General features: G+C 41.7%; 2 protein-coding genes across 4 annotated transcripts; both read right to left on the bottom strand.

Annotated features, from left to right (window-relative positions):
• Positions 1-293: 293 nt before the first annotated feature.
• LOC110489079 (inositol-trisphosphate 3-kinase B) lies at positions 294-5761 on the bottom strand. Of its 2 annotated transcripts, XM_021561645.2 has the most exons (7): positions 5182-5761; positions 3788-4896; positions 2765-3304; positions 2299-2503; positions 1130-1231; positions 931-1002; positions 294-829 (listed from the first exon to the last, which is right to left on the bottom strand). In XM_021561645.2, exons 3-7 carry the CDS (start codon positions 2986-2988, stop codon positions 443-445), a joined length of 990 nt encoding a protein of 329 aa, XP_021417320.1. In that variant the 5' UTR covers positions 2989-3304; positions 3788-4896; positions 5182-5761; the 3' UTR covers positions 294-442. The 2 variants fall into 2 exon arrangements, with proteins under 2 accessions (XP_021417320.1, XP_021417319.2); XM_021561644.2 differs by lacking the exons at positions 294-829; positions 931-1002; positions 1130-1231; positions 2299-2503 and having other exon boundaries at positions 3000-3304.
• Positions 5762-8807: 3046 nt separating this feature from the next.
• On the bottom strand, positions 8808-16101 carry LOC110489083 (seipin). 2 transcript variants are annotated; one of them, XM_036943197.1, is made up of 10 exons: positions 15502-16101; positions 14524-14845; positions 11739-11820; positions 11459-11602; positions 11131-11160; positions 10652-10786; positions 10480-10577; positions 9642-9771; positions 9348-9441; positions 8808-9252 (listed from the first exon to the last, which is right to left on the bottom strand). In XM_036943197.1, the coding sequence occupies exons 2-10, from the start codon at positions 14775-14777 to the stop codon at positions 8966-8968; spliced, it is 1254 nt and encodes a 417-aa protein (XP_036799092.1). In that variant the 5' UTR covers positions 14778-14845; positions 15502-16101; the 3' UTR covers positions 8808-8965. The 2 variants fall into 2 exon arrangements, with proteins under 2 accessions (XP_036799092.1, XP_036799093.1); XM_036943198.1 differs by lacking the exon at positions 11131-11160.
• Between the last annotated feature and the right edge of the window lie 53 nt (positions 16102-16154).

Here is a 16154-nt window from a genome sequence, read left to right as displayed (position 1 = left end):
AAGACAATTCCTGGCATGCGACACAGATGTAATGCTGCAAACGTGTAATTAAATGAAAGACCCTGTTTTTGTTGGCTGCATCTGTTGATGTTGGGTGCTACCCTCCCTCACCTGTCCTGCAGTGATGGTTCAGGAGATAATCACCACCACAAAGCCTGAAGTATCGACTGTGGCTATTCAAATTAAAATTCCTCAATGGCACATTCAAATGAGACGAACCAGACATTTGAGTTGGAACACATTGATAACTGTCAATATGATGTCTATAGATGAGGCATTTGTACAATCGGTCGTTTTTATTGTAAAAAATGAAAAAATATTGTCCATAAACACCTTATTCAACTCAACTCACCCTGTATTCTGTTTAAACAGTTGAGACTTCTGTCCATTAATACTGTCTATTGCAATGCCTCAAATCATCCACAAACATAATCCATGTAAATTAGAGAACACATTCCTGTGAGTATTGTCCTGATGTGGTCTCTCTTGTTCCATCAGAAGTACCTTCATTCTGTGCTGCCTCGCCCTGACCACCCTGACTTTTAGTCTGTGTGTGTTCCTGTTCCTGCAGGGTGTGTGCGACACTGCCCATCTCCTCTCCATGGTTCTCTTCCTTTCTGCAGGCTGCCTGGCTGATGGCCTGACCCACGAAAGAGGTGAGGGCGGCCAGCCCGATCAGGTACCCGTCCTCCCGATTCCCCTCTGCCCAAGGAACGTCGTGCCTCAGCTGCACACTGCTGGGCGATGGGGTGGTCTTCCCAAAGTCTATCATCCAGATGCTTGCCTGACTGGTTCGGTCGTGGACAAAGAGGAGCGAGCTGCCAATCACCTGTCAGGTGAACCCAAAACATTACTGTATGACCAGTTCTGAGACTAAATATTTTATTATTAAGTAGAGGGAGAGTTGACAAGTGGTAAATATGAGCTGACCTCGTGGGCTTTGAAAAATGGGGATTCCTTCAGTGCTTCATCCAGAGCCTGAAGTCTGGAATGGTAGGCCTTCTACGGGTGAGAAACCGGAAGGGAGAGTGCAGGGGGAAAAGGATGAATATTTTAGCTATATTATTAGAGGTATGTGAAACCTTTATGTTGTACATAATATAGGTGATGTTGATGGCAAATGACTGACCAGGATGTGTAGCTGACTCTTGGTGAAGGAGAGGAGGGCCTCGGTGACCTGGGCTGGGGTTAGCATCTTCTTAAAGTCCCGCTGTACGCTGCCATTCTCCATCTAACATGGACACACAGGGACAGACACAGACTTAGGCCTAGATTCAATCAGATAAAGTATTAACAAACGATAGCCGACACCCGCATTGCTGATCTTTTGGCGGTATCGGCGGTGGAACTGCATTGGAGCTGTTGGAGATATTAAATCGGTGAGCAGCTGCTCTTGTGATCATTGTCACAAAGCCTAACCCGCCCACTCGCGTTAGAAGTTAAGAATGAGAAAGTGTACGCCAGGGTTCACCAAACGGGTGGTTTTATTTGGCCCACCAAGAAAAAACAAGTTTGCTGTACATAATAGAGTGTAAAAACACCAGGAAATCAGCTCCAAGTGATTTTAATATAAGACATCTATTACCAAGTATTACCACACTTAATAAAGAGACATGTGATCGTATAGAAATATAAGCAAGGCTTGAAATTATTATGTTTTGGTCAAACATATCTGTTTGGACTTCTTGTGGTCAATTTGCAGTCTGCGTTCCGGCCCGCTGACCATCCGCTCAAGAAAAAATCATCCCGCAGCTGAAAATAGTTGATGATTCCTGGTGTAGGCTATATAGAAATAATGACGCTCAAATTGAAAATAATTTAACTAAATAGTGAGGATTTCTTACATTCTAGTGTTTTAACTTAAACAAGGCTGCATGGAATTACTCTTAATGCGACTCCATGCAGCCAATGGCAATGCTTACGGTGTAATGCCGGGAGTTGCTTGTGAATTTGACAGCTCTAAAGCAGTTTCACCTCTGACTATACAAATATACTGTTGGCTAAAGCGGATCTAATTGAATTGGGCTCTAAAACCCTGGCACTATTGTAGACCACCAACAGTATACATAACCCCAGTATACATAATCCAGGGAAGTTAGTAGACCCTCCCCTGAGAGACAGAGAGGTTGAGAACAGTCAGGACTTTTGAAACATCAATGATGAAGTCAATAAATTAAGACTTTTGCACAAAATAATATTTTTTTATCTTGATCTTGATTCTGATGTTTATTTCCTTCTGTTATAATTTAGCCAATCAGCGGACAGCAGAGGTTTGGGTGTCAGAGCTGTGTCTCTTACCATGATGCACTCGATCCTGAAGCCTAATGTGGCAGTTGAGCTGGTGTTATCCCTCCACTGCAGGTAGCGCCACTTTGTCACACCTCGCTGCTCATGTTCCTCCACTGTGGGAGCCGTCGGATCTACTTTTACCATCTTCTGGTACATATCAGTCCGCAGGGTGGGTTTAGTGTGTGCTTTGGTTAACTCCTCCTCCTGGTATGTCCTAAGAGCAACAGTAGCTTAATTACAGACACACACACACACACACACACACACACACACACACACCAGTGGTGGCTGGTGGCGCTTTTAATAGGGAGAACGGGCTCATAGTAGTGGCTGTAACAGATTAAATGAAATGCCTGGAATCAAATGCATCAAACACCTGGTTTTCCATCTTTGATTCCATTCCATTCATTCCTTTCCATCCATTATTATGAGCCATCCTCCCCTCACCAGCCTCCTCTGACACACACACACGTACCTCACGCCCATCTTGCAGTCCATGATGACAGGGTTCTTCAGGCCACTCAGTAAGTCCTTCAGGCGGATGTAACTCTCGCCCCCCTTGGTGACCGAGCCATGATACTGCGGTACAAATGGACGCAGGGGGTCGGCCATGAGGGCCTGAAGACACACAGCCTCCACCTCACTGAAACGCTTCAGCACCTCACCCCCCTCACTCAGCTGGAAGTTACCTAGCAACATATAGGCAGGGGCAAGGGGAGGGTGGGTGTAGTCAATATTTAACTTTAACTTCTACATTCACTAACTAACCAATGTATCTGCAGTTTCCTCAATGCTCACATTGTAACAGAATGAGTGAATGATTTGGAGAGCTGATGATGTGTGAGTTAATGGTGAGATGTGATACAGTGAGTTATACAGTACATATAAAGTGCTATATTGATGTGTTTGTGTTGTTAAATGGACACATGCCTTGATGTCCTGCTAGCTGGACCCATGAGCTCTGCCGACGCACTGACCACTGCATCACAGTTAGGAAGGTCCTCCAGGAGCGACACTGGAGTAAAGAAAATGTCCATTGTCATATGCGCTTAAAATAGACTACTTTCTATTTCAATTATCTCTCTCTTTAGGGTCATAATGGGAAATGTGAAATAACTTGAGTCAAAATACTGTAGGCCCACACTAAGGGGAGTGGGAAAGCACTGGTGGAACACCCATCACCCTCCTCTCCGGTCTCCCCTATCTCCATCAGTAGGACCCATGCAAATCCTATTCAAATTTGCCCGTGTCAAGGCTCAAGGCTCGCTTTCAAACTCATGCAAATCGCAGACAGCAGTTAGACAGAGAGGGGTTGAGAAGGGGATGGAAATTACAGACACTCTGTCATGGAGAATAAAGGCATCAACAGAAACAGCATACAAGGGATATGAAACCAGTGACTTATTGTCGTTGTCTATTTGAAATATGATCTCCTAAAGTATGGTGTATCTAGTAGCTCTACACTCTCTCTCTTTTCACGTTCAGTTCTCAATCTCACCCTCCTCATGGTGCTCCTTTTGCTGGCTGTGTCCTCTCCTTCGCTGAAGACATCATCGCTTTCCGCTGAGGAGCAGTTGAAGGAGGAAGAGGAGGATGAGACGGAGGAGTGCATGTGCATCCTGGAGAAGATGGGATGGGGGGAAGGAGACCAGCTCCCTTCAGAGCTAAGGCTGCTGGCACCCTCCTTCTCACCATCCTTCTCTCTATCCCTGACACTCTCTCCTTCCATCTTACTATCCCCTGCACGCTCTCCTTCCATCTTTCTGTCCCCTGCACTTCCTACTTCCATCTCGCTATCCCCTGTGCCCTCTCTGTCTATCTCTCTATCCCCTATCCTCTCTGTCTCTTTATCACCTATCTCCTCTGCGCTCTTCCTCTCCTCGCTCCTCTCATTCAGCACACCTCCATCTTGCATCCCCTCTTCCTCTTCCATTTTTCTCATCCTCCTTGACTCACTCCATCTCTCTCTTTTCTCCATCTTTTCCCATCCCTCTGTCTTTGCTGCTGGCATGCTCCCTCCCAACCTCTCCCTCTTCCTCAGTCTCCATCTCTCCTTCGCGCTCCTTCTGTTCATCCTTGAATCGTTTACTCTCTCACTCTCTGACCACTCCTCCTCTTCTACATGTACTTTTCCCCTCTCTTCTCCCCTCTCCCACACTCCACTGTCACATCTTTGAATATCAACCAAAAGGCCCTGAGTCACATGCATGTCAGAGGCTGGTTCTGTATCTTCCAGATGCTTTGGTCTCTCTTCTGGTCCTCTTTTATGGCCTTGTAGTTCCAGACTGTTAGAGGGTGAGTCCGGGCTAGAGAGAAGTTTGGTTTGTGGTTTTACCGTACCAAACACACTGGGTGGATGTTGGTCGATATCATTCAAGGGTCCAAGAAATCCATCATCATTGTCATCGTCATGTTCTCCATTCTCCAACTCTCCTTCTACCGTCTCCTTTTCTTTCTCAACATCCTTCATTTCCTCCAGAGCTGGGGGTGTTGTGTTGTCCATCATTCCCAGGTGAAAGGGTGATATTCCAGGGGATGTAGTTATCCTGATAACTTCACTCCAATGTGAGTAGGCCTAATCCTCTTTGTGAGTGAAAGATGAGTCTCCTGAGTAGAGATTATATGTTCCAATGTTTAAAAAATATATTTTTTAAATCATATACAGCACAGAACACACAAGCAAATTAAGGTATTTGAATATGTAGTTAAGGATAAAATAGTAATGAAAAAAAGTGTAAATTCATTCACTAACAAGAGACACAAGAATAAGCTATAGCTACAACACATTTTTTAAAACAGGTAATGGTCTGACAATGAAATTACAAAGTCTATTTAGGTGTTCCAATAAGGATGCTGAAATACTGATAATAAAAGTTGCTAGCAGTAGCCTACCTTGTGCATTGAACAGCCTCCCCTTGATAAATCTATGTAACACTTTATGGACCCTAGGGGTTCATTTAGTCCGTAGAAATGACACCTGTACAGTCGGTGGACTGCAGTAGGATAGGATAGACTCTAGCTCTGTCTCCCTGCGTTATCCCTGATGTGGCAGTATTTTGCATGCTGTGACGCAACAAAGTTTCCAAACATTCTGGTGAGTGAGTGACTGTAACTGACAGCATGGCATTGAACTGCAGGTTGACAAGAGTCTCTCTTGTTTGTGTGTTATCTAGGAAATACATCTGCGTCATCTGCATCAATGTCATATGAATAGGCATCCTCTGTCAGAGGAGGCTGGTGGGAGGAGCTATAGGAGGACGGGCTCATTGTAATAGCTGGAATGGAATTTTTGTAACGGTATCAAACATATGGAAAATATTTTTGTTAAATTCGTTCCATTTTGGCCATTACAATGAGCCCGTCCTCCCATATCTCCTCCAACTAGCCTCCTCTGTTCTTGGTCTAGTATCCAAATAGAGCCCCACAGTGGAGGTGTCATAATACCCATAAAACCTAGCGGTCAAACAGGGAAATGGTTCCAATCATTTTTAGAATAACTTAAAATAAGGGCTGTGTTTTGTGTAGGCTTACCCTGGCGTGACATTTTGATAACCATGTAAAACTCTCTCGGACAAGGTGACTTTTATTCATATATTTTACTCTCATATTCGAAAACGCTAGTTAGCATCAAAGTAGACATCATGCAAGACTACAAATCCCTGCAAGCTCCTCTAGCTGAAGCTTTTACTAAGCAGGTATTGTGTCAATTTAAAACATTCACAATAGTTTTTTTTATGTTTTATTATTATTTTTTTACCTTTATTTAACTAGGCAAGTCAGTTAAGAACAAATTTTTATTTTCAATGACGGCCTAGGAACGGTGGGTTTAACTGCCTGTTCAGGGGCAGAACGACAGATTTTGTACCTTGTCACCTTCCGGTTACTAGTCCAACACTCTAACCACTAGGCTACCCTGCCTAGTTCACAGAATTGTCCATTTAAAGCAATTTTGCCAATTTACTCATTACTACATTTAACTAACATTAGATAGTTAATCCAGAGATTCTTACCTTTGCCTCGATTAGGCTGTCTCGTCCAGATCACCAATGGTATTTGTTGGTCTTTATAATAATCACATTAGCAGCTAATTAGCATTTCATTTTTTTACAGGTAAATACAGGCAAATATATTGATGAAAGTCACCATGTCCTAGAGAAATTTACATGGTTATGAAAACGTCACGCCAGGGCAAGCCTACATGAAACACAGCCCTTATTTGAAGTGTTTCTATAATCACCTATGGGAAAAATGTATGGTAGAAAAAATTATTGGAACGTTTCCCTGTTTGACATCTAGGTTTTATGGGTATTATGACACATGTGGTACTCTATACAGAATGTTTTACTAACGGGCCTAACTACTATATGATATTTAAAAAGAATCTTAGGTGACTTGATTAATGTCACAAATAAATAAATAAAAATACACTGCTTTTTTTTGGGGACAGATTGTGCTGTGAACATGTTTTTGGACAGAATGTGAAATGTAGGATGTAAATGCATAAATGCTATACAAACACCAGTAAAATAATTTATAATATTTGTTAAATGAAAATGATGAGGGGAACATGGGAGACATACCAATGTTTGTTACTAGCTAGGTTTAGATCGCATTGGCGACAGATTTTCATGCCAATATTCTAAAATCCGCATAAAAATAATATGTGCATTTTCCCACCATTTATATATTTCCATTAAATTTACTTCATTGTTGCAGGTAAAAGGATGTGCACACATGTTACACATAAATATACATTTTGCGGTTAAATTCCCATGTTCCGAATAGAAAATACAAGTTAAATGGGTTTCCGTCGCATTTTTTACTCCACTGATGGTTGTATCACAAAATCATGTTGCGTTATACAGGGTATTGGCACATGCGCTCTATCCAACACAACGATCTGCTCGCTGTTGGCTAGCGCACGTATAGCCTATATGATGAGGTCATTATTATGGGCAAATTACCGAGATACTTTTTATTTGTCAAATGGCAGCCAAACAGTCATTATCATGTCACCAGAATAAGACTCTCAATATTTATTGGAAGCAGCATCAAGCTCATTTACTTGCACTTTCACCACCCTATAGCCTATAGTAAACTTCATGCCATCGCGTTTCCACCGACATTTCTCGCATAATTAATTTTGCTGACACAAAACGATCCCACCTTGTCTAGCGTATTTTGTTTTGTCAACATTTGCAAAGTTTACAGAAAAAGTTATGTTTCTGTATCGACATTTACGATACTTTACTTGCTTGCATAAAAAGGTTGGATATAAATCTGGTTATTAATCACGTTTCCATCCACCGTTTTTATGCAAGCAAAGTCATGCCTTATAAAAAAAATGACAGCTGTGAAGTTTAGGTACAATTTTATGAATGCCAACGGATCATTTGTTCGTTCGACATGGTGGGATCTTTTTGTTTCGGTAAAAAATAACTATGTGAGAAATTGCGGTGTAAACGCCTTTATGCGCAAATATTGACATAACTATCATATCGAAGTAAACTTGGAGTCAGTAATAACTATCATATCGAAGCGATGATATGGTGTGTGGTTCTCCAACTACCACTCGGGAAGCCATGCAGTTTATTAGGCGACAGATTATGTAAATTATGATGAACTTCACATGGTGATGAGGTTGATGCTAATTTCGATGAATATCGAGGGGTCTTATTCTGGTCACATGATGGTCGATGCTTGTCTGCCGTTTGACAAAAAAAAAAAAATGATATACTCGCTCTTATCCATAATAATCTCATCATGTAAACTAGTCTAGCTACACAGCCTGGTCTTCACTAGTTACCACATTTACAAAGTCGTAAACCACGCCCATTTCTACAATTTATCATAACATTTGATTTTAAACCGAACCTTAACCACACTGCTAACCTTATGCAAACCCCTAACCTTAAATTAAGACCAAACAGCAAATATTTGTTTTCATGAAGTTTTACAATAAAGCCAATTTGACTTAGTGGCTGTGGTAACTAGTGGTAACCGCACAGCCTATCCTCACTTTATATGCGAGCTATTGGCTGGAGCGCATGCGAGGAGACCAGAGTAGGCACATTTGCTATTTAACGCAACAGTTTGTGACAAAACTATCTGTTCGGTAGGCCTACATGAAAACTTACGCAAGAAAGTACATTTTGTGTGCACTACATCATCACGCAACAAGTACGTTTGTTGGAAACCATTTGTGGAAAAATGTTCATATTTTTTTTATGTGGATTTTAGAATATTCACATGAACATTTGTTGCCAATTGGATGGAAAACTATCTGGTAACATGCAAACATATTAAAATGAGGAAGGCACTTTGTGTTGTCATCCATCCTGAATGTTTCATAATACTGAGGTCATCTGATATAACCCTTACTCCATTTGTGCAATACTGTAGACTACAGTAAAATGGTAACCTTAGATGGAGGCCTATGGTCAAATATTTCAACATTGTCTGGTTTTTGCATGAATCATCACACAACTTTAAACGAAATAAAAGAGGACACAAAAATGTATATATTCACACAGCTTTAAACATATAAGGTTTTTAAACTTAACAAATCTTCATATTGTTTTACAGTAACAAAGTACAAGAGGGCCCCCTCTAAAGATAATACTTTGGCGCCCAACTATTGGTCATTGAGCCACTGTGCATCCATTGGAGCTCTCCATCAGGATATCACACAGGTTGAGGTTCCAGTCAGTCTGCTGGGGATGCTGTCTGGCTGCTTTGCTGTCTCAGATGACCCTTCCAACTCTGGGTCAAGAGACATGCCCATATTCTCCCCCTCTTCCTCAGCAATGATCTCTTCTTCGTCTATCTCACTCTGAAACCTTCCATGTCTGATGTCCATCTCCCCCCCATCTGCTTTGAGAATGGACTCTTCCTTCTGGTTCAGATGGGTTGATGTAATCTGATGTGCCTCTAATAGTGCATCCGATGAAGAATTCTCGATTCCTGAGTGAAAAGCACACCCAACATAACATCATGATATAGGAAACAAACAACACATGATACATCTCACACAGGTGTGTGTACAAGTGTGTACTTACCTGTACTGTCATCCTGGTAATCTTGTAGGTGTTCAGTGTCCTCGCTCTCGTAGGTCCCGGCTAGCCTCTGATGAAGATTAATCCTATCTCTCACCTCATACACACACGCCCAGACACACACACATACATGAACACACGCAGAATATACTAGAACGTACTGGGACTACTGTCTCTGAAGAAATGTTTTGGACAGGTACGAGAACAGTATACACAGGTTATGAAAAGATCCACTACACTGTCTCACTATGTGAATCATACCATGTTCTCCTGTTCTAGGGGAGATTCCACTCTCACCTTTTGGGGGTTGATAAATCGGCCCCAGATGAGCCTCAGGTAGCTGAAGAGGAGGAGGACACTGAGGAAGGACAAGTTACTGGCCACACCCATTACTGCTGAAAGTGTCGGGAAGTTGTACAGGAAGTACCTGATGAGGGGAGAGAGGAGCAGTGGTGTAAAGTACTTCAGTAAAAATACTTTAACATACTAATTAAGTAGATATTTGACAACTGTTACTTTTTCTTCACTAAATTCCTAAAGAAAATAAATGTACTTTTTTTACATTAATTGGAAATGTATACTTTTACTTTTGATACTTACACTACCGGTCAAAAGTTTTAGAACACCTACTCATTCAAGGGTATTTCTTTATTTTTACTATTTTCTACATTGTGGAATAATAGTGAAGACATCATAACTATGAAATGACACATATGGAATCACGTAGTAAGTAACCAAAAAAGTGTTAAACAAATCAAAATATATTTTATATTTGAGATTCTTCAAATAGCTACCCTTTGCCTTGATGACAGCTTTGCACACGCATTGCCTTCTCTCAACCATAAAATAGTCTAAATAAATAAAAACCCTTGAAGGAGTAGGTGTTCTAAAACTTTTGACTGGTAGTGTAAGTATATTTAAAACCAAATACCCAAGTAGTATTTTACTGGGTGACTTTCACCTCTACTTAAGGTATCTTTACTTTTACTCAAGTATGACATTGGGTACTTTTTTCACCACTGGAGAGGGGGGACGGGGGGGGGGGGGTTAGGTCATACTTTCAAGTAAATGTGTTACTTTAAGTAAATCAAAATGTTTCATACTTGTTAAAGATTTAATATGAGGTAAAGCTAACCTTATGCCAGTGAAGTGAGCGTGAATGTAGAGATTTGCTGAGTAGATCTGCACCCTTTGAGACTGGATTTCAATGATGGCTCCTATAGAGGGGGCATACTATATATAGAGAGAGGGATTAGCCCTGTACATACACACACACATACACACACACTGGGCGGCAAGAGACTCACAGAATCCTCTCTGTATTCGGAGAAGAGCTCCACCTCTACCAACTGTTTCTGGTCAGCCGTTCCAGCCAGGAAGAACGGGATGAGAAACAGTGTTCCCAGAGTCTGGAGCAGGCCGGAGCGATACCGCAGCATTGTCTAATAGAAACAGGACATGGAGCAGGACACCCTATGGCCAATGTATACAGTTTCTAATGCATATTTTAGTTTATTGTCCATTGCCACATTCCTCTGACATACTGTACCTCTGTCATAAAGCTTATTACACTGTAAAAAACACTACATAAGAGATATCATAAGCAGTTCTATAGTTATATTTAACTATATAAGAGATGTCATAAGCAGTAATATAGTTATGTTTAACTATATAAGAGATGTCATAAGCAGTTCTATATTTAACTATATAAGAGATGTCATAAGCAGTCATAGTATGCGGTATGACAGCTGCGTGGGAGGTCAGTGTGGGGCAGCGGCGTACTCACAAAGCGAGAGCTGGAGCTGAGCTGCCTTACCTGAGACAGCGAGGCAGACCAACATGGTGTTCAATTTACCAATACAGGACAATCAGAATATTTAAATGTGCAGCTGATTTGTTCAGATTCAGAAGATATAGATTGTTCCCCATTGCTGGTCAATTTGGTTGCAGCAATATACAAAAATCGAACATACACTCAAAATACACCACACCAATACAGATCAAAACAGATTCATGTTAAAAAGTGCAAAGCAGGGTTGTTTAATATGCAACTATGAGATGCACATGAACAAATCCAACACAATACTTGGTATTGCCAACACTGGTCAACTCACAGATCGTGCTGAAGAGGTCACAGTTTGCCCCTGTCCAGAGTAACAGAACATCTTGACCATGAACATTCCTAACTCCTGATTGGCTGGCGACTCGGGCATCTCCAGCTCCAGAGAGATCCGATAGGGCTGGCCGTATGTCATCACCTTCAGAGGGAGGGTTCAAATGAGTTCAAACATCATAGTGAAAACCTCCCAATTAATTCTGTGGATTTGGAAAACATTTCAAATCGTTACATAGGCTAATAAAGGTGGATGGATAAACAGTGTATATAAGGATCACCTGGTTCTTGCCATTCCTCAGGAGAGATACGTTGGCGGTGGGGAAGGAGCAGAGAAGAGAAGCTGAGGAGTCACAGTCCGTCCTGCAGAAGGAAAGGGAGTCAAAAACGTAATGAATTCCAATTATTGCAAAAGTATGTATGCACTTTAGGTATGGGAGGGAGGGAGGGAGGGAGGGAGGGAGGGAGGGAGGGAGGGAGGGAGGGAGGGAGGGAGGGAGGGAGGGAGGGAGGGAGGGAGGGAGGGAGGGAGGGAGAGGGAGCGAGAGAGAGAAAGGACCTGCACCAAACCTACACCTAGACCATAGCATCACCAGCCACACCCCAACCAGCTAAGATCACCGCAAGCAAACCCTGGCCACACCCTATATAGGTCCTCCCATATCAGACCTATGCCCCTTCTGCCCCCTATGCCCTCTGCCCCTAAGGCAAGGACCTCAACATGACAGCAGGACATATGCCCAGGCCATGAGTAGAGCAACAGGCCCAACCACACAAAAAAACACTAGACACTATGGAACACAAAGCTCTCACTATCGCAACCTGGAATATACAAGGTCTGAGGTCATCTGCCTTTGGCCTAAAGAGCAGGAACGCAGACTTCATCAAAGAAATTGGAAATACAGACACTGTCATCCTACAAAAAACATGGTGTAAAGGAGACGGACCCACTGGTTGCCCTCTAGCTTACAGAGAGCTGGTAGTCCCATCCATCAAACTACCAGTTGTGAAACAGGGAATTTGGTATAGAGCAGACCTAACCCACTCTATTAAATTAGTCAAAACAGGAACATTTTACATCTGTTTAGAAATGAATAAGGAAATTATGTCAACAGAGAAAAATGTCTTCATGTGTGCTACCTGTATCCCCCCAATAGAATCCCCATACTTTAACGATGACAGATTATCCATCCTAGAGGGGGAGATAAACAATTTCCAGGCCCAGGGACATGTGCTAGTCTGTGGCGATCTAAATGTCAGAACTGGACAAAAACCTGACACCCTTAGCACACAGGGGGACAAACACCTACCTGGAGGTGACAGCATTCCCTCCTCCATATGCCCCCCTTGTCACACCCTGACCATAGTTTGCTTTGTATGTTTCTATGTTTTGTTTGGTCAGGGTGTGATCTGAGTGGGCATTCTATGTTGGATGTCTAGTCTGTCTGTTTCTGTGTTTGGCCTGATATGGTTCTCAATCAAAGGCAGGTGTTAGTCATTGTCTCTGATTGGGAGCCATATTTAGGTAGCCTGTTTTGTCATTTTGGGTTGTGGGTGATTGTCTATGTTTGTGTCAGCACAATTGTCATTATAAATTCACGGTCGTTATTCGTTTTGTATAGTTTGTATGCAGTGTTTTAATTAAAAACTTCATCATGAACACATACCACGCTGCATTTTGGTCCGTTCCTTGCGACGATTGTGACACCCCTAGACACAACTACGACAACATAACCAACAAAAATGGGTCACAACTCCTGAAGCTCTGTCGGATGCTGGGTATGTACATAGTCAATGGTAGGCTTCGAGGGGACTCCTTTGGTAGGTACACCTATAGCTCATCTCTTGGCAGTAGTACTATAGACTACTTTATCACTGACCTCAACCCAGAGTCTCTTCGAGCGTTCACAGTCAGTCCATTGACACCCCTATCAGATCACAGCAAAATCACACTCTACTTGAACAGAGCTATGCTCAATCGTAAGGCATCAAAGACAAAGGAACTGAATAATATTTAGAAATGCTATAGATGGAAGGAAAGTAGTGTGGAAATCTAACAAAAAAAACTATTAGACAACAAATTCAATCCCTTCTAGAGAATTTCCTGGAATTTTTTAAAAAGTTTTACAAACATTTTGAAATTTGATAGCTTCCCTATCAAATCTAAAAATTTCAACCTAAGAAAATTAACAATGACAAATGGTTTGATGACTGCAAAAACCAACGAAAGAAATTGAGAAACCTGTCCAACCAAAAACAGAGACCCAGAACCTGATACTATGCTTTCACTATGGTGAATCACTAAAACAATACACAAATACACTACGGAAAAAGAAGGAACAGCTAGTCAGTAATCAGCTTCAACGTTATTGAAGAATCCATAGTGTCACGTTTACTCCCGCTCCCACTCGCTCCACGTCGCCAGTTTACTCACTATTACGCAAACCTGCCACCATTGTTACGCGCACCTTCCTGATTACCTCAGTTATTGACTCTGTTTCTGTTTATATGTTTCATGTCTGTACGCTACTCTTGTTTGGTTCCATCTTCATTTATTAAATTCACTCCCTGTTCTTGCTGTCCGATTATTAGCGTACACGTTACACATAGAATCTAACCACTTCGGGGAAATTGGAAAAATCTATACAAACAACGACACGAAGAGTTATCTATCCAAAACGGAGATGAATGGATAAACCACTTCTCCAATTTGTTTGTCTCTATAACAACGAACAAACAGCAAAAACATAGACATGATCAAATACAGATCTTAGAATCAACTATTAAAGACTACTAGAACCCACTGGATTCTCTAATTACAGTGAATGAACTACAGGACAAAATACAAACCCTCCAACCCAAAAGGGCCTGTGGGGTTTGAAAGAGAGACAGACAACATATGAGAGAGAGACACAGACAGACAGACAGTGAGTGAGAAAGAGACAGATAGACAGTGTGTGTCTATGAGAGAGAGAGAGATAGCGTGTGTGTGAGAGAGAGCGAGAGACAGAGAGCTAGACAGCGTGTGTGAGAGAGAGTGTGTGTATGTATGTGTGTAAAACACACCTGTAGTAGTAGTGGACAGGTGTACTGTAGGTAGCTAGGGGCATGTAGGAGTAGTAGAAGCTCCCGTAGAGGAAGATGGCGGTCCATAGTAACAGTCCCAGAGCACACAGTAACAACGCTCCCTGTAACACCCTCTGACGCGCCTGCAGTGTTACCGTGGTAACAGTGTCCTGGAGCCAGAGCAGCGCCGGTCCAACTGGATCACCTGACCCATGATGACCTCCGGTGCCCATAGGTTCAGTTCCTGTGTCCATCTCTGGAGTGTGGATGATTTATTCTGATGCTTGATAGAACTTCTCTGGTTAAGCTATCCGGCCAGGTTCTCATAAAAAATATATATATATTTTATTATCACATAAACGGGATAGGTGCAGTGAAATGTGTTGTTTTACAGGGTCAGCCATAGTAGTACAACACCCCTGCAGCAAATTAGGGTTGCTCGCAGGCACATCAACAGATTTTTCACCTTGTCGGCTTGGGTATTTGACCAGCAACCTTTCAGTTTCTGGCCCAATGCTCTAACTTCTAGCGTTTGATCAATTATATGAACAGAGCGATAGACAGACCTATATCTGAGGGCTAATGAGAAGAGACTATTGAGGCCTGTGTGCCACAGGACAGAGGGTTGAAGGCACAGACAGTGATCGCAGTGATGATTTTGAGTGGTATGAAACCACTGGGTCTAATTTCACAAGTCACAAGTGTAACCAAACTACATCAGATGACTAGATGAGATGAGTGAAGTTTGTCAAGATCGAAAGGGTAGCGATTGAAGAATACAGAATATTCCTAAAAAATGATTTATAAAGAAACTAAGAATGGACACTCAATTTACCTAAATATACCAGCAGTAACAATTAATACACGTTTAATCTTGTCCTCCAATGATAAAACTGTGGAAAAAGATATAGTCCCACGTCCCATATTAATAAATTCTGTTACTGACAGAGAGCACACTGCCAAAGTATTAAAACTCACCTCCAAATGTCTCAATGACCTCGGATATTGGTGCCGAGATAAAATAAAATGGTGTTATTGTTACAATAACTTATTTGATAACGAGCAGTAAAAGTTGTCCCCCTTCTCCCAACTTCTTCTCTAAGAGCATGTATTGCAGCACAGACAAAAAGACATAAAAACATGCTCTCAGTGCCTTTATAGACAAGCTCTCCAATAGGCTACTGAGATAGAAAAAAAACACCGGATTGGTCGCGTCTCTCACGTAGGGTTACAATAACCAAAACAAGAAGACAGGGAGTTATTTTGCAAACAGAACATTCAACTGATATCAGTATCACCCATACCAGCACAAGTCATTTCTCATTTATTTGCATAAGGAATTGCTCTTCACAGACTTCAGATGTGTTGTTGAGTAATATTTTGGATGTTGAAATATCCCAATATTTGGTACCAAATCGGATCCAGTTTCTTCACGATAGGATATTAAACAATTTCCTGTCTCTGGAATGGATATGAATTCAAATAGAATAATATTAATATTTTATATATATGTTATTATTATGCATATTTTCTCTATTAGCTTGCAGTGAAGTGCATGCGTTACTTAGCCTATAACAAATTTGAGATCAAGAATGCAGCGCCAAGGCTTGTTGAACAAAACCCGAAACTAA

Source organism: Oncorhynchus mykiss, chromosome 14 (genome assembly GCF_013265735.2).
Source record: "Oncorhynchus mykiss isolate Arlee chromosome 14, USDA_OmykA_1.1, whole genome shotgun sequence".
Taxonomy (NCBI): domain Eukaryota; kingdom Metazoa; phylum Chordata; class Actinopteri; order Salmoniformes; family Salmonidae; genus Oncorhynchus; species Oncorhynchus mykiss.
The sequence above is the reverse complement of the archived record's forward strand: the minus strand, read 5'-3'. Positions and strand labels throughout refer to the sequence as shown.